Source organism: Pteropus vampyrus, unplaced genomic scaffold, assembly GCF_000151845.1.
Source record: "Pteropus vampyrus isolate Shadow unplaced genomic scaffold, Pvam_2.0 Scaffold53, whole genome shotgun sequence".
NCBI lineage: Eukaryota > Metazoa > Chordata > Mammalia > Chiroptera > Pteropodidae > Pteropus > Pteropus vampyrus.
The window spans coordinates 4651998-4671642 of record NW_011888834.1 but is presented as its reverse complement, the minus strand read 5'-3'; the positions used below and the strand labels follow the sequence as shown (position 1 = coordinate 4671642).

Here is a 19645-nt window from a genome sequence, read left to right as displayed (position 1 = left end):
AACCATATATGAAACTAGAATATATGAAACTAGAAATCAATTACACTAAGGAAACTGGAATATTCACAGATATAGAAAGATTAAACAATGTGCTACTCAATAACCAATGGGCCAAGAAATAAATCAAAAGAGAAATAAAAAAATACTTTGAGACAAATGAGAATGGAAATATAACATACCAAATTTATGGGATGAAGCAAAAGCAGTTCTAAGAGGGAAGTTCATAGCAATAATGATTCCAACAACAACAAAAAACTGCTAGAACTAATTAAAAATCAATTCTCAAAAATCTGTTGCATTTTTATATACTAAAAATGAACTATCAGAAACAAATATTAAGATAACAAGCCCATTTACAATTAAATCAAAAAGAACAAAATACTGAGAAATAAATTTAACCAAGAAGGTGAAAGTCCTGCATACTCAAAACTAAGACATTAAGAAATTGAAAAAGTTATATAAATGTCTTACCACTAAGCTGTACACCTGAAACTAATATAATATTGAATGTCAACCGAAATTGAAAAATAAGAAAATAATAAAGTCTATTTTTAAAAAAAAGAAATGGAGGAAGATACAAATGAATGGAAAGATGCTTTATACTCATGGATGGGAAGAATTAATATTGTAAAAATGTCCATGTTACCCAAAGCAATCTACAGATTCAATGCAATCCATATCAAAATTCCAATGGTGCTTTTTACAAAAATTGAATACACAATTCTAAAACTTGTATGAAATCACAAAGGACCCTGAACAGCCAAAGCAATCTTGAGAAAGAACAAAGCTGGCGGCATCACACTCCTTGATTTCACACTATATTACAAAGCTATAGTAATGAAAACAGTGTGGTACTGGCACAAAGAAAGACACGCAGATCAAAGGAACAGAACCGAGAGCCCAAGAATAAACTCATGCATTTATGGTCAATTGATTTATGACAAAGAACCAAGAATACACACTGGGTAAAAGATAGTTTCTTCAATAATTGTTGGGAAAACTGGACAGCCACATGCTAAAGTGTGAAACTGGACCACTACTTTACACCATACACAAAAAGTAACTAAAAATCAATTAAAGATTTAAATGTAAGACCTGAAATCATAAAACTCCTAGAAGAAAACATAGTTGTTAAGCTCCTGACATAGGTCTTGGCAATGATTTTCTAAATCTGAATCCAAAAACAAAGGCAACAAAAGCAGAAACAAACAAGTGGGACTACATGAAACTGAAAAGCTTCTGCACAGCAAAGGAAACCAGCAACAAAATGAAAGCATAACCTACTGAATAGGAGAAAATATGTGCAAATTATATATTCGAAAAGAGGTTAATATCCAAAAATAACAAAGAACTCATACAACTTAAAGGCAAAAAAACAAATAATCCAGTTCAAAATGGGCAGAGGATCTGAATCAACATTTTCCAAAGAATACATACAGATGGCCAACAAGTACATAAAAAGTTCAATATTATTAATCAGTGGGGAAATACAAATTAAAACTACAATGAGACATGACTTCACACCTGTTAGAATGACTAGTAATCAAAAAGAAGAAATAACGAGTGTTGGCAAGAATGTAGAGAAAAGGGAATCTTTGTGCACTGTTGGTGGGATTGCAAATTTGTGCAGCCGCTATGAAAAACTGTATAGATGTTCCAGCAATTCCATTTCTGAGTATTTATCTGAAGAAAACAATAACACTAATTTGAAAAGATAAGTGCACCCCGTATTCACTGCAGTATTATTTACAATAGCCAAGTTATGAAAAGAACTTAAGTGTCCATTAATAATTAAATGGATAAATAGTGGTATATATAATTACACTCTATATAATGTAACATTATTCAGCCATAAAAAGAATAAAATCTTGCTATTTGCAACTTCATGGATGAACCTTGAGATCATTATGCTTAGTGAAATAAGCATTATGCTTAGTAAGAAGATGATAAATACTGTATGACCTTTCTTACATGCAGAATCTAAAGAAAAAAACAAACCAAAGTTCAGATTGCTAACCAACCAGAGAGCCAGAGGTGTGGGCCAGGCATGCAACAAATGGGTAAAGACGATACTAAAAATAAATTAATTTAAAATAAATAAGTAAAAGCCACTATAAGGAAATATATAAATTTTGAGACCCACAATTATGACTAGCATTAGATTACCCTATATTAGAATGAACTGTGTGAGACCAAATTTTCCTGGGTAATTAAAGGGAATATATATTACTCTCTAGGTTCTGACTGTGAAATTTATGTATAGGAAAAAATGCCTATGACCCAGAAATGTGAACCTAGAGTCAACAGTCAAGGCAAACTGTAACAGTTGGAGGTAAGACTAGGTCTTGGGGCTGTCTGCAAAATCAGTGCCGAATAAAGAATCTCTCATCTCATTCCGAATTCCTCTGATTCTCCAAAGCAAAATCCTCAGGGCAGATCATTAGAGAGAAAGTCTTTCATTTTTGTACTAAGTTTAAAAGAACATCAACACTAAATCATCCTAGAAAGAAAATGCTATATAAAATAAAAGAAAACATATCTGATATTATCTTCCTCAAAATAAAACAAAAAAGAAAGATAAAGTCAGATTCTGGAAAGGACAGTCTATTAGACTGAATCTATGCAATAGCATTTTTGTGAGTAAACATGTTCAATTTATTAGCAATTTTATATAGTTCAATCTATGCAGAAACACACCATTTTATTCCAAATTTTATATCCATAAATATTAATTTTACATTTATTGATGGAATAGCTACTATGGTCACAGATGAGGCATATAAGTATCTAAACAATTGTCTACGTGGTTTAAACTGCCCAAATTTCTCTATGTACACTTACATACTTTCATATGAAATCCTATTGACACTAGGAAAACTTGGAAGCTACTCCTTATGATATAACTGGATAACACAGAACTACAAAAATATACATGTGAATTCATCACTGTACCTCCAAGGAGATGGTCTATTTATGAAAAATGAATGAAATGAAAATTTTACTTCCTTTAAGTTGGAAAAAGGTCCACATTTTACATTGCCAATGACAAAATAATTTTAAGTAACATAACTCAATATTAAGAAGTTCATAATAAATATAATATGTAGAGCTACAATAATGACAAGCTTCTGAGATTACATTTAATAATAAAATACAAAAATGTTTGATTCCTTCAGTTGTTACCTGCCATGTGTCAGGAATAAAATCCTGAACTCTGGGATCTGGATCTTTTCTCTCATCTCGAATCAAATAATGCCCCATGTATTGTAGTTGAAACCGAACCGGCCCAATGCCAACTGAATATTTATTCTTTTTCTTCTCTTTTGTGTCATCTCCTGCAACCTAAATTATTTTAAAAGTCTATTTTGAAAGCGATTTTCAAATTATAACAGCATTTTTACTCAGTTTTTATGAAAAAAAATCATTTTACCAGTCTTTACATTTTGTAATATTTATTAAAGAATTTCTTTATCAACTAATCATTATCTTAACTATGAGTAAATTAGCAGACATCAATATTTTCAAATATCTATCATGTGACTTATAGCTATAATCTGATATTTAAAGACAATTCACAATCACTATATACTGTTTAATGTTTTTGTTATTTACTAGAATTAAACACAGGATTAGTTTTAAGGGTCCGCAGAGATAATCTGGCATTTAATATTTGTCCAGACAAGGATTTGTACAAGCCTTCTAATTCAAGATTACTTTAAATTTGGGCAGCTGGATTACTAATAATGATTATAAACACAGAGTAAATATTTTCAGATAAAAAAATCTAGGAGAGGTAACTTGCAAGATATTTTATGTATACCTAATAATTACTCTGTTAAAACGGAGCTATCCTGAAAATATTACCTCGGTTGGAGATAAAGAATTTGCCAACTCATCAAATCCTAAATACTTAAGACATCTGGCTATGAGTTGCACATCTGCCTCTTGTAAAAGTTCTGGGTATTTTTCCATCAAGGAGTGGATCCTTTTCATCATTTGAACAGCTATACTTAAATCTTTTGTAGTTTTACCTTGGCAAAGAATAAACAATAAAACTGTTATAAAGACCACCGAAAATAATAAATGTTTGATTATCCAAGATTAGTCATCGAAGCTATTAATCTGACCTAATTAAATTAACTATATTACTTGACATTAATAGAGGTTTTGGAATACAAAGTACTAAATAAAATAAAATTAAAGTGCAACTATACACACTTCATCATCTTCATGGATAATTGAGCAGTAGCTGTGTAATGCTGGAGATAAAGAAAAAATCTTGTAGTTCATGATAGAAATATCACTAAAGCTACAGTTTGTATAAGTTGTATAATCTCTTCTCCATCTATTATTTTCATGCCTTCTCTACAACTTCAAAGGAAAATATTCAGATGACTTTAAACATCTGGTTAAAAACTTAGCAACATTTGTTGAGTTCCACTATTGACCATAGATAAGTATTTGGTGTAATCACTGGAGCCTCTCAATTCAGTCAGCCTGTTACAACTGCCAGATACAGATATTGCTAATTCCTCTTTATTTATTTATTTATAGTCATATATATTCTATTTATTCCTCCTCACTGCTCATCTTTCATCATACTTACAATGTTAGGGCTGTTTTTGATTTCACCTGTCTTCCAATCAACATATACATTATCTGTTTAACAAATATTACCAAACACCTACCGAATGCTGTTAAGTGACTACAAAAGAAATTTTATACAGAATTCTTAGTCTTCCAAGAGGGTAAGTCACTGTTATTTCTGATCTCTCTCAGTAGCACCCAACTTCAAATCCTGATTCGACAACTTGGTTGGGGAGAAATACATAAGCCAAATCGTAACACTTCTCACTGTAATGGAATCCACAGTGAAAGGCTGACTTTGCGACATACAGCATATTGAAGTCAGTAGAATGAAGTCGGGGGAGGGCAGGGCAGAGAAAGAACCTGGTGACCATGCATTGAATGGATTTGCAGCTGGAACCCTCGCTGAGATTTCATTGCTCATTGATAAAAAAGAGGTGAGAATACTTAAGAGGAATTTTTTAAGGATAAAATTATATAATGCATCTAAGGTTTCTAACACAAATCTCGACTTATTGAGTGACAGCTATAATCATTTCATTTTTTAAATTAATTCTCCAATTCATCACAATAACAGAATCACATACTTTTTTCTTGGCCTCTGCAATGTTCTTTCCAAGCTTTCAAGCAGGCAGTAAGCCCTACCATTTCAACTTTAAATTTCACTAGGTTACTTTTACACAATTTCAAAAAATCTTCCAGGTTTTTTATTCCAGACTTTAAATTCTCTTTCAATTCTTCCTCAATAGAAAATGACAAAACATTCCATTTTTTCTCTTCTTTTTGTTCTTCCTTGGCAAATAACCTCTTCTTATTCTCTCTAGTAATTATTTCAGCTTTGGTCTCCTGGCCAAAAAGAAAAGAAACATTCTATGACATGAATCAAGCTGGAAATATTCCAAAATGATATTTCATGAATGGGATAATATTTTTAAGTGCATATTGATTATTTTGACCACCATCCTATTTTTGAAGAGGCACAATTTTACTTTGAATCTGTTTCTCAAAATTAAAGCCTCTTTTAATTGAAAACTTATGGCAATGCATTTTAATGAGTATAAAGACTGTACAGATAATTTTCTAGGTTCCTGAGTGGTCTAGATCATAAATCAAAGAGTAAACATAGCAAAAGCAGAAGCGGCAGGCCACTGCTTTTTTTATGTCTGGTTTTTTTAGAACTGGTTTTCCTCTTCCATTCCTCCATAGTCACCTCTCTATCCCCTATTGATACTTCTTATATGAAGCCTTTCCTAACTCTCCAAAGCTAGGCCATGTATTCTTCCTCTGCCTGGGCATCTATCAAGCACACATACCTGTCATACTTCCTCTCTACATTAATTTCCTTGAAACAAGAATGTGTCATAGTTGTCTATATGTCCCAAGCACAAAATATTTAGTTCATAATGTTTGATGAGTGAATAAGGAAATAGAAAGGAAATGAAGGAAAGGAGTAGAGAGAAGAAACAACATAAATACAACTTATTTGCTCTATCTAGATACATGTTTCCAATCGACTTAAATGCAACATAGACCCACTTTTACTATACTTTTACCGATATGATGTATTAATCTGCAAAGACAAATTAGAATTTTGTTGTATTCACAAGAGAATTCTGACAAAGCTTTCACTATTGTGGTTATTTATGAAATTGATATCTAAACTTTGCCTATAATGAAGTTAATTTTAGTTGTCATCTCTTTCTCACCAATAATATTGAGCTTCCCAATGTTTTAATCTTCCAAATGCTTTTATGCCAATACCGTACTGTCTTGATTACTATAACTTTGTAATATAGTTTGAAATCAGAAAATGTGATGCCTCCAATTTTTTTTTTCTCAAAACTGCTTTGGCTATTTAGGGTCTTTTGTGATTCCATACAAATTTTAGAATTGTCTTATCAGTGTCTTATGGTATTCATTATACAAGTCTTTCACCTCCTTGATTAAATTTATTTTCCAGTATTTTATTCTTTTTGATGCAGTTGTAATGATATTGTTTGCATAATTTCTTTTTCTGATATATAAATGCAACAAATTTTTGTATAATGATTTGTAACTATACTAAATATATTAGTTCTAACAGTTTTGGGGTGGAATCTTTAGGGTTTTCTACATATAAAACCATGTCATCTGTAAATACAGTTTTACTTCTTTCCAATTTGGGCCCCTTTTATTTCTTTTTCTCGCCTAATTGTTCTGGTTGGGATCTCCAGTACTATTTTGAATAAAAGTCACAAGAATGGGGGCGTAGCGGCAAGAGTGGGCATTCCTGTCTTATTCCTGATCTTAGATAAAAAGCTTTCAGGTTTTCATTTTTACCATTGTATAATGAGCTTCTTTCTCTCTTATTACAGTCTTTGACTTAAAGTCTATTGTCTCTGATATATATAAGTATAGCTATACCTGCTTTTCTTTGGTTTCCATTTGCATGGAATATCTTTCTCAGTCCTTTTAATTTTAGTCTGTGTGTGTCTTTAAAGCTGAAGTGAGTCTCTTGTAGGCAGCATATAGTTGGGTCTTGTGTTATTATTCGTTCTGCCAGTCTATGTCTTTTAATTGGATAATTTAGACCATTTACATTTAAAATAATTATTGGTAGCTATTGACTTACAATTACTATTTTGTTCACTTTTTTTTGGTTGATTTTATAATTTATTTGTTTCTTTCTTCTCTTTGTCTCTTCCTTTGTGATTTGATAATTGTCTATAATGGTAAGCCTCGATTTCTTTCTTTTTATCTTTTGTCTACCTATTATAGGTTTTAGCTTTGCATTTCCTGAAAGGCTTTTGTAGAACATCTTATATTTATTTTCATTATTACATTGTCTACCTGGAGCAGGCCAAAGGTAGAATACATAGATGGTGACGTAGGCCTCCCTGGTAAGTGGGGAGGATTGCAGTCTATGCCTAGATGTGTGTTAAATTAGAAGACTGATCCTTAGGCAGCAGCTTTTAAAGTATCTAAATGGGCCTCTTTCTGGGAAAGAATGGGAGAGAGGTGTTTTAGTCGGATGCCTGGGCTGAGCCCTGGGGGATAGCTAGGCAAGTCCAGTACAAGCCTGTTAAAAGCCATTTCTTTGTTTGCTATAGTCTTATGGATTTTGTGGAAGCAATCGCCATTGGCACGCAGAGCTAGATGTTTTAGGAGCCTATCCCTCAGGTAGAAATCTTAAAAGTTGGGTCCAAACCCTTACTACCTGAGGGTGAAGGTGGGAGTTGTGAGTTTCTTACTGGTAATATGCCATTATGCTGGGGGTGGTGTTTACTGCAAGAATATGTCTTAGTCTCTTTCTGTTTTGCTGAAGTTTTTTCTCATTCACCCAATGTGTAGGAGTCACTCAGGTAGTTTCCGGATTTCCTTCAGAGGGAATCTTAAAAAGAATAACTAAGTTAGCTATTAATTCAGAGTGTCCATGGGACAAGGTAAGCTCAGGAACCTCCTACATTGTCATCTTGGACTGGAACTCCCAAAGAGTTGTATTTTTAATGCTACTTCTAAATGCTACATTTCTAAATTCAAGCTTTTCGTCATTTAATGTCTTTTTTTTCAAATAAATATATATTTTATTATGTATAGAGCCATATAACCTTTTAAATGCAGATTAGAGTTTCTTAGCAAGTAAATAAAATAATAAGTAATCAACATATTTTTTTAAAAAGCGGAGCACGGAAAAAATTACCAAAGAGACTGAACAAATATCAACTTAATAAAAAGACAAAGAAAAGTAAAACACTTTTATAGAATTTATAGAACTTACTTTTGCCTTTTTGCTCTTGGGTTCACTAAAATTCTTTGGCTTGATAGCTTGAGTTACAATGAGTTTGGAAGAGACTGATTCTAATGAATTTCCATAAAATCGTTGAAAAACATAATACTTTTGCACAGCTCTAAGATAATAAGGATTTCTATATTTTTCTGAAAAAGAAAAGACTTAATATGTAACACAACTATATTTTTGCAATAGAATTCTCACTAATTATTAACACTGTCCCACCCATACATGTACTTTTCTTTTTAGTTTGGAAAAGTAATTTAGTCTGTTCACTTTTGTTAGAGAGGGAATCTTAAGTCAGACTATCTCTTGTCTGTAGAAAAATTCCTTACCTTACTCAAAGGTTGGAAGTGACAAAGCACTCTTTCATTGTCTACCTCCCAATACAAATACCAGGATACTATAAAGAATTACAGATTCTGGGCATTATCTCTGTCATGTGCCCTGTGAATAAAGTTAAGAAAAGGAAGGTAGAGGCAAAGTAAAAAAGATATCCATTTAGGATATTCTGGCTTATATCACTCAAAAGAAAAGTCCTTACTCCAGACCATAGCCACAGAGTCAAAAGCTTGGCAGCTGAGAGAAACTTGCACTATGGTAAAATCCAGTGCAAAGGAAATCCCAACAATCGAGATGTGACTTACTAACTATAGTTTGTAACCATAACATTCAACTAAAGAAAATAACTAAGCTAGTTAATTTTTCAATGTTTATCTCCATATATCAAATCAAACCATTTTGAGGAATGTTAATAGTTAATCTAAGCAGGCTGATAAGTACTTCACACATGCATGCTTACTATGCATACTCCTAGATTCTTCTGAAAGTAAGTTTTGTCAACTAGAAGGAGGGTGGGAGTGAGCACAGGGGTAGACTAGGGTAAGATGAGGACAAGAAATGAACCAAGGAAAAAAGATCCCTAATTCAATTTCTGTTGATCTACAGAATTAATGTTTTCATGGGCCTCCTTTTTCAGTTCCAACAACCCTGAGCAGGAAGGCAGATAAAATACTGGCACTTATTACACACAGTCACTGGGTGGTGTGAAAGCATCTGCAACTGCTTGAAAGACTGTGGCCTCAATATTTTTGACACCAAGGAATACACAGATTTCTTCAACTACAACCATCTTCCTGCGTAAGACAGCTTCTAACTTGTGGGGACAAAAGCCATATTTGTGAACTTCCTCCTGAGACACCTGCATAGCTATGTATATATATATGACTGTCAATAAGTGAAATGGAACTTTTTCATCACTGTTGTTACTGACATTCATCCAAATATCTCCTAGACAATTCTTTCTCAAGAAGTATAATTTGTGGCACATGATATGCTAATATTTCATTATGAGGTGAAAGGCAGAGAGTGAAATTTATTTTAATTTATTTCACCAGAGTCACAGAGCTTACCATCCAATTGGCACTTTGTCCTGTCATAATCATCACTAAGGAGTCTGTGAGAATGCCAATGCACAAGTTCATCAAAATTCTTATGTTTAACCAGTGAAGTTACAATAGGATCATTGCTATGAGATAAAAAGAAATATATGTATATATTAAATTACATGCCTTCAAATACAACATAGCATAGATTACATTTTGTAATAATATTTTTAAAAATCATAGCCCCTGTTCCCTTTCCATGATATGTTAATGGTTGAACCTAAAGAGTAGTTTATAAGATGCTTAGAACCCGGTCCATTCCATGTTTCTCATAGTCCCACCAACATCAACAAATATTCATTAATTAACTCATTAATTAAAAACATGCAGCTGAAGTGATTTTACTCTAAGATTAAAACCATGTTGATTTTTACCTAGAATTGATCAAAGGACATTGATGAATTTGATATTAAACTCATTATGTGTTACAAACACTTATTACATCTAATATACTCTATCTTGTTACATTTCAAAGAATCTTTAATGAGTAATTTTTTCATTTCACACAAGTATTTACTGAGGCACTTTTGGTCCGATACCTCTTTAGGAAAGGTAAGTCTTTCAAAATGTCTCCAGCAAATTCATCAACCACCTCAGAAGACACTGGAATAAAACCCAAATTGGGCATCTTTTCCTTGGAGGTGTCTGTAAACAAGTAAAATATTAAAACAAGGTCAAATGTGAAATTTTCATATAGGAATATTATATAGCATTTTCTAAAACTTTACATTAAAAAACATTTTCATTGACTTATTTATATTTTTTAATTCCAGTCCTTCCCACAAAGCTATTTCCCACATTAAAACATTTTGGAACTGAGCAGAGTATAAATAAATAGACAGCATTTAAATAGGTTGGTGATAGGTAAGTAAATAGATATCATAAATATCACATATATATAAAATATATGATAGTCAGCTAATAAAAGCCTTTATTTAGGATCTTGTTGATAATTCTAGTTAAGCTGCCATTACTTTGCTCGTTATCCTTCAGTGTTCACTGTTTCTGTGTTTGCTTCATACCTTCCTACTGCAAACTCCACAGCTCTCTGCCTGAGCACTTTTCATCTTACAGCCCATGTGGAGCAGTGCCAAGAATCTAATGTCCCAGAGATATCCCTCAGCCAAAGACTGAGATTCCCAGTAAAATTTACCTATAGTTGCCCACAGTAGAAACCTATTCATTAACATGCCTGCATTCATTTTCTTTTCTTCCTGTTCTAATCTTATCACTCCCTTAATTGATCTCTCTGGGATCAATAAACTACTTCTAGTCAAGAATCTGTCTGTGGAACTCATCCTGACAGAAGGATGGAGGATAGATATTCTTTCTCCATATCATGAAAAAATATCCTTATATCAATACACCTTAAATTCCCATTAGCTTCTCTTCCATATTCTTTCTGGGATCATTTTCTTCTTCCTGAAGTTCATCATATAGAAATATCTTCTATTTCTGAAAACATCCACATTATACCTTCACTGTTAAATTATATTTTTAAAATTATATATAATGTCACTCTATTCTGACTTCTATCATTATTATTAATAAAGTCTACCAGTAGACTTTTTGCTTCTTGTAGGTAACTCTGGTTCTTTTAAGATATTTATTTTTTATATTCTATAATTTTACTCTATTGTGTCTAGCGTGTGTATTTGTCTGAGAATGAATATGTGCATGTGTTTAAGTAATTCCATTTGAGGTTTATAATACATCCCGATTGTGCAAATTCTTGTCTTTCATCAATCCAAGCAAATGCCCAACCATTTCTTTAAAATATTGTATGACTCTCAGTAGCTCAATCTCTCCTTCCGAATCTCCACATTAGCAAATTTGGCTTCTTCATTCTATCCTTCATACGTTTTAACATTCCTTTTATATTTTTCATCTTTATTTCTTTGTTTGTTTGTTTTTTGATTTTTAATTTTTTTCCCCAGCTTTATTGAGATATAATTGATACATAACATGTGTAAGTTTAAGGTACACAATGTGTTGTTCGTCGCTATTTCGGTAATTCTTTTGATCTATTTCTAGGTCACAAATTTTCCCTTTAGCAATAACCAGTACATTTTTAACTCATTTGTAGGTAATGTTTTCATTTCTACAAGTCTGATTATTTTAAAATGTGAATGATGCTTTATAGTATTTTGTTATTTCTCATGTTTCAAATCTCATATTTTATTTCTTTAAGTATTTTTAAAAACAGATGTAGTACATTTTACTTTTGATAATTACAAAATCTAAAGTACTTAAGAGTTCTAGTTCTTTAGCTTACTGTTTCTCTTAGGACTTATTAGTGTAAGTATTTGTACAGAAAATATTTGTAGAAATTTGGCAGAAAATCCTGTAAAATCAGGGTTTATGTTATATTCCTCTACAAAAAAATTGCCAGATTCCTTTGATCACTTAAAGTTAATTTTCTGGCTTAGAGTTGTCTTGACTCTGCTAATAGCGTAAATTGAAGCCCCAGATTCTTAAGAGGGCAGATCTATAACCAGAAATTCTCAGAGTGACTTATTTTGTATTACCCAGAGATCAGGCTCTCCTGTCATTTTTGGCCCCTAGGATTTCCCTTCTACTCTTTTGAGCTTAGCTATAATTATATGAAAAGATGTTTGGTGTCTCTTATCCAGTATTTCAATAATTTCCCACAAAAGATTTTTATTTGATCTATCCTGCCATATTAATGGAAATGAAAGTCATATATATCTGGCTTTTAAAAAAATCGCACAGTTATAAGCAAAACATATAACTCTTTAAAACTATAAACATAGCATATCACCTTGATGATATGACAATAAAGGTAATTCATTATTAAATTTTGTAGTACCAGAAAATTATTTATACTTGTGACATTTAGTTAGTGGTACTTTTAAAACTTTTTCAGAGAAATAATGCTTGTACTTCAAATTAATTTAGAAATTTCTTACCTTTGATTGGTAATGGGTTCTTTTCAAGAAAATGAAGTTTTGTCATTCTCAGAGGAAATGGCTTTCCAACATCAAACTTTCTGACCAACTTTGATACAGTATTCCAGAGATGTTCATAATCTTTTGTAATGACATTTCCCAAATTCAAATGTAAGCCTATATGATAGGTTAAAAAAAAAATTTTACATATGCAGAAACACACATTTTGATGAAATTCAGAGTTCTGAAATACTTGTCAAACAGTAAAATTTTCATTGAGTCCCACCCTGCACCTAAATGACAATGGTCCCTAGTGTTCACCATGGGACTATAGATTTAAAGTTTTATATTGTTTTCTTATTTAATTACTAAGTATTAAAATTATAACTACCTTAACTACTAATAACATATGGTAAATATCTAATTATCCTTTAAGGTAATGAATATGTGTCACATATAACTTTATATTCAATAAACTGAATAAAAACTATGGTTTTTCAAAAATGAGAAAATTTATAGCACATTGCTAAATTTATACATAGCCAATTTTTTTCAATGCTTGCAATATGAAATAACAAAATCATAGAGGTCAAAGAAGCTTCAGTAATGCTTAATCAGTGGTAGTTCTCTAAAATGTGTTTTATTTTTCACTACTAAGAAACAGCAGAAAAGTTATTCTAAGAAAATAACTCAAAAACAAATCACATACAACAGATATATAAATCAGCTTTATCTTTTGAAAAAAAATAAAATTCTCCAAATATCTAATTGTGGTAGGTGATTATATTAAATAGAATAATTATTGTGAGAAAATGTTACACATATATTTAAATGGAAAATTCAACTGTTAAATTATCTGGAAATGCCAAGCACCCAAACACATATTTTTAAAAAATATATTTGTGGAATAATATTGTTTTAAAAAAATTTTTTAAAATACAACATTCACTCTGTGACTAAATAAAAGTGTGTGTGTGTGTGTGTGTGTGTGTGTGTGTGTGTGTGTGTAAACAAAGATCGAGAGAAAAAAATGATTGCTGTGTTATATACTGGAAATATAGAAAAATGACTTTGAAATTTTAAATTCTTTATATTGTTTAGATCTGGATGAAAGTACATTATTGCAATATACTAAGAGAGTACCTTGAACATTTTCATTTTCATAGTAAAAAGCAATATTCTTCAACAAAATCTCATCGCTTAAATCGCAAAGGTGAATTAAATTCAGATTCCAAAATTCGAAAATGTTTATATTATTTAGGACGAAATATTCACTCCACTTTTTCTGAAATTGGAAATAAAACCAAGTTATTGACAATTTTTATATCAGCAATAAATTATAATATGACTTCGAACATGTCTATAATCCAATTGACAGGCAAATTGGTGGGGCTCTTTCCAATTCTTAATAATGTAAGCATTTTTAATCTGGGTATTTATGAATACTTTATACCTTAAAAGATTAAAGCATAAAATAAAATCAAGCTGATCAAAAAATTAAATTAAATGTAGTTCTTTATTCTGAAGCAGATAAATCCATATTTGACTCTTACTATGATTTTTTTCTCACACTGTAATCCACAAGGCTTCAGAAATATTTCTGCTTTCAAGTGTATCTCTGTTCTTTAATTATGTTTTAGTGTTTTCCAATTTCACTTTCAGGCCAAAAGAGCATTTAAAAAAGGAGCATTTGATTGTTCAGAGATCAAGAAGATGCTGAATTCTTCAAACTCAAAGATCTTCATCTACCTATACTCATGTGCACCCACCAGGTTTGTGATCAAGGCTATGTTCTCACCTAACACAGAAAGAATGTTTTCAGTGTTTGAGAAGTTAAGTTCAGAGGGAGAAAACTAAGGCTTCTCTACTCTACACTCCCTTAATGATAAAACACAAATGCTTTTTAAATGTAAACAACTCATTTATCTGTATTGATGTGGAACTTTAACCCAGAGGTATCTAATAGAAATGTAAAATTGGCAGGCTGCACATGTTATTTTAAATTTTCTGGTCACATTTAAAAAAGAACAAAAAACTGTTACTAATTTTAATTTATTTTATTTAACAATATATTCAAAATATTTTTATTCAACATATGATCGATATAAAAATACTGACAGAATAGCTTACATGTTTTTCATACTAAGATTTTGAAATTTGGTGTTTCTTTTAAACTGATAGCACATCTCTGTTCAGACTACCCACAAGTGCTCAGTACGTACTTGTAGCAATTGGCTACTGCATTGAACAGCCAAGCTCTAATCAGCTACGTCAGGGAGGCTGCCCAAGGTTCATGATGAAGTCATAAATATCAAAAAAGCAGAAAACTCCTACCTGAGTGTAGTTTTATCTACAAATACAGCCGCGAGCCCAAGAATGATGTTTCGATTAGTGAAACTGCATATATGACTAGGGTCACATACAATTATAATGAAGCTTAAAATTTCCTATCGCCTATGATGTGGCAGCTGTCATAAAGTCATAATGTTGTAGCGTAAGGCATTACAGCTTTGTGCCAATCTCAGAAAATCGATAGTACCACTATTGGCTAGAAATGCCTAGGGGTACTTATCTAGGCACCAGGAACTTCCTACAGACATTGTCCCTGTCCAAACCAATGCTACGACTGGACTGACTCTCGTGTTTCTTATAATGACTGCACAACACCCTTCAGCAATAAACATTAGGAACCCCTGAAGAAAAAAATGTTTATTACTTAAAGGCCCTGGAGCGTACAAGGTGCGTGTTGGGATAAGGGACACAGGTCCCGGGTAAAGACAGTGTGCATGGGTCTGGAGTTCTGCTTTTATTGAGACCGAGGGTGGAGGCCTAGGGTTTGTAGGGTCTACTCTTTGTTGGTGAATTTAAACAGAAGAGCAAGAATTTAAAGCCCAGGGAGAGAAAAGAAAAAGCTAGTAACCCAAATGACAATTAGTGAAATCAACAAAGACCTCTAAAACAAAAAAGACTGGGGTGGGGGTGGGGGCTCCCTGGTCTTTTACGTAGTCCTATGGCTGGCTACGTGTTTATTTGAGATAGCCCTCTTGAAGTGGATGCTTCTTTGACGTGGATGCCTAGTTAGTCAAAACTTAATTCAGGCACCGGGAGTACAGAAAGGAAAGCAAACTGCCAGGGCTTACACTAAAATTACCCACTCAGGCGTTTGTGGTGATGCTGGTGTAAACAAACCTATTCCACTGTCAGTCATATAAAAGCACAGTGCATACAATTACAGCAGTGGGATAAACCCTCTCAGTGTATGTAAGCACTCTCTGTGATGTTCACATATCAATGAAATTGCTGAATGATGCATTTCTCAGAACTATCTCCGTTGTTAAGCTGTGCATGACTATAAAATACCAAAAATATCTCCACAGAACCATAGAGCAGTCGTTCTCAAACTTCAGCATAAACTTCATCTGGAAAGGTCGTTAAAAAAAAAAAAAAAGCAGATGGCTAGGCACCACCCCCAGAGATTGATTCAATAGATCTGGGGCGGAGATTATGAATTTGCATGTTTAACAATTTCCCAGGTGATGTTTGTGCTGTTGGTCAGGGACCATACTTTGAGAATCACTGCCATGTTAGGTCCCCACTCTGCCCCACTAATCCTTTTCATAATACCACTGAATAAATAATAATATGTGAAAACAGTACAGCAAAAGTTCCTCATTTTATTCATGTCGCACAAGAAGTGCCTCTGTGTAGTCTCCAAATGTCAAGATCTGAGTAAACATGAAACTCTCCCTTCAGTTTGCTTAGTTGCCTTCTCCAGAGCCCTCAGAATATGCCCTTTATTGTGAAAATTTCAGAGGCTACCTGGCATTACATTTCCATCTACCAAGTGTTACCAAAATGAAGAATAGAAAATGAGAAAGACCACTGGGGTGTTTGCCTATGGGGTGATCGGCTGTTTCTCCACATTGAGAGAGCAGAGGATGGTGAGAAGGGCACAGATTTGGAAGCTGGACAAAGAAGAAATTAGATCTCAACTTGATCATTTATTAGCTGTGCTAATTGGCCACTTAGCCTCTCTGCGCCCCAAATTTTCATTTGTAAAATGAGAACATAAGAGTATTATTATGTCTGAAGTAACATAGGTCCATACCTAGAGCAGAGACAAAATACAAGGCAGCTATTCCTATCATGCCCAACAATCCATGCCATCCTAATTAAAGAGGGAAACTCGCCTCTATGTAAGGACATCCTCTAAATCCCATTCCCTCTCTCTTCCCTGTATTTTCAGCCTATCTTCCTTTAATTTCATAATCATCATTTAAACATGCTCAATCTTTCCTATCTCAAAAGTACTTTTAAATGACCCACTTTCCTCTCCAGCTGTATATTATGTCACTTTTCTTGTTCTCAAATTCTTACATATAAATGTCTCTTTATCTTTATTTTCTCCCTTTCACTCACTACCATTGAATTCATTTTAATATAGATTGTGCTTCCTACCACTTCGTTAATATGCTTCTTAATTATGATTGACAGTGAGCCTTCTGCCATTAAACCCAAGGTATTATTTTTAGTTCTCACCTCATACAATCTCTATAGCATTTGATATTATTAACCGCGGCCACCTTTTGAAAGGCTCAGTTTCTCTGACCTTCAGAATGATCCGTTCTTCTGGCTTTCCTTTACATTCATCTAAGCAGCTTCTTCTCAGTGTCTTTCGCCAGTGTCTCAACCTTTACTTACCTATTTAATATTGGAATAGCTCAAGTCTCTGCCCTAGACCCTGTTATCATATTTCTCTCCCAAAATAATTTCATCCACAACATGGCATCAATTAACATCAATAGGCTAATGATTCCCAAATCTTCTTTTTCTCCAATTCATTCCACTTTGCTAAGCTCCCAAACAGTATTTTAAATTGCTTACTAGATATCTCCATTTAGGTATTTCATTGGCATTTTGAACTCAATATTTCCAACTGAACCCATGATCTTTCTCTGCAAGTGTCCATAAAAATGCTCGGGCTAGAGATCTATGGTCACTTGATTCCCCCGTTACCTCATATCCCACATTCACTCACTAAACTTGTCAATTCTACACCTTAAATAACTCTTGAGACTGCCCACTGTTATTTATCTCTATTTACCACTTTCTTTGTCCCTAACATCAACACGTATCTATTACTAAGGTACTAGTCATCTAACTAGCTTTCCCAAATTCACTGTTCTGCCTCTACAATGCACTCTGCATTGCAAGCCAGAGAAATTTTTTAAATGAAAGTGCCACTCATCTACTTGAAAGATACTCAACCAATCAATTGGTTCTCAGTGTGCTTACTGTCGAATTTTATCTCCACTCTCTTAAGAGGACTTATGTGATTTAACTCACCCATCCCTTCAGCTTTATCACTTTCCCACATTCTTTCTATTCAAGTTACACTAGATGTATCTCAGTTCTTGGTCATGCCATCCTCAGGAGGATCACAGATGCTGTTTTATCTCCTAGAATCAGTTTTTTCATTCTTTCTTCAACTTGCTAACTCCTACCTGTCCTTCAAGACTTTGGTTAGTTCTCTTCATTTCTTAAGACAAGACATCCTTTTCAGATTTATTGGAGTCTTTCTATTATCAGATTCTAAAGCATTCTGTAGTTCTTCCTTCACAATAATTTTAAAAAATCAAAATCCGTGTTCCCTGCAAAATGTGGCTCTATGAAAGTGGTAGGGTAGGATGAGTAAATCTATTCTTATATTTTCTCACAGTATCCTCAGTGAGTCACACAATGCTTGTGCATTAGATAAATATTTGTGGACTGGATTCCTAACTGATTGGTTCTAAAACACTTTCTTTTAGCATTTTAACACATGTCTCAAAATCCTAAAAGAAAAATAAAAGCCCATGTCAATTGAGCCACTAGTGTCATAGCTGGATATCAGTCTAAGTCAATACCCCCAAATTTAAGGAGAAAGTTTACACTCAAAGAACCTAGAAAATAGCAGTATTTGTAATATAACAATTAAACTCTTAATATCAATAATAGAGAAATGGATATGTAAATCATGGTATATACATTAACAAATAACTAGTAGCCATTTAAAAATGATGCCAACCAAGAATGTGAAAAAAAAATGTGAAAAGACAATATATATAATTTTCAATGTTAGAAACAATAACAAATAACAGAAAAAAAATCTAGGCATTTAAAGTAAATAAATAAAAATGTTAATAATTTTCAACATTGATTTAATTGGTGAGCCACTGGGTAAGTTTTTCATTTGTTTTGCTTTCTATTTTTCTAAAGTCTACACTTTTTCTCTATCCTCTATAATGAACAAAACAATAAACTATTACATTTATTTCTTCAATTCCTCTCGAGAGCAGAACACAATGGTCACCAATTCCTTTCAAATGATGACACAAAACTCTGTTCTTGACAGAGATTGGAAGAAGAAAAATAGAGGGGTTTTCTCCTTAGGTTGAATATATATCATGCTGTTTATTATTACTACCAAACAGAGTTATTGAAATTAGGAAGTGATTGATTTAGGCCATTAAACTTTTAAAGCCCCCAAAGGGCTGACATTGTTTTCATATAAATCTATTTTTGAAAGTGACTGGGGTTTTTATATATCAAACAGTTGAAACAAAAAATAAATTAATAAACTAACAAAGAACATATTTACCATTTTTAAGAAAGTCTGAACGTCCTTAATCCAAGGGGAAATGATGAATCTAGTAGAAGCTCTTTGAGAAAGAGGTAAGTGGAGTAGAAAAACCACACTGAGACAATGCAGTTTACACAAATCTTCCATCTCTTGCAGGGTTAAGCAATTACTTGCCACCTGAATAAAAATTAAAAAAAAAAAAAAAAGCCAGTAAGCCCCAAAACAGCTGGCTATCAAAATGCATAATACATGTGCAGCACCACAAAAGTTGGCAGCTACATTCTGCTGTGCAGTAATCACATATTATTACAGC

At 32.9% G+C, this 19645-nt stretch overlaps 1 protein-coding gene across 5 annotated transcripts in view; it reads right to left on the bottom strand.

The window, feature by feature from the left end:
* LOC105292213 (probable ATP-dependent RNA helicase DDX60) overlaps nt 1-19645 on the bottom strand; it is a 53714-nt gene that overhangs the window by 14102 nt on the left and 19967 nt on the right. For all 5 annotated transcript variants that reach the window (XM_023530735.1, XM_023530737.1, XM_023530734.1 and 2 more), the window contains 9 exons: nt 19351-19509; nt 13854-13995; nt 12732-12887; nt 10341-10446; nt 9769-9884; nt 8345-8502; nt 5175-5433; nt 3865-4031; nt 3184-3342 (listed from right to left, as the gene is read on the bottom strand). In XM_023530735.1, the coding sequence (XP_023386503.1) occupies nt 3184-3342; nt 3865-4031; nt 5175-5433; nt 8345-8502; nt 9769-9884; nt 10341-10446; nt 12732-12887; nt 13854-13995; nt 19351-19509 (1422 nt within the window). The remainder of the gene's footprint in view (nt 1-3183; nt 3343-3864; nt 4032-5174; nt 5434-8344; nt 8503-9768; nt 9885-10340; nt 10447-12731; nt 12888-13853; nt 13996-19350; nt 19510-19645) is intronic.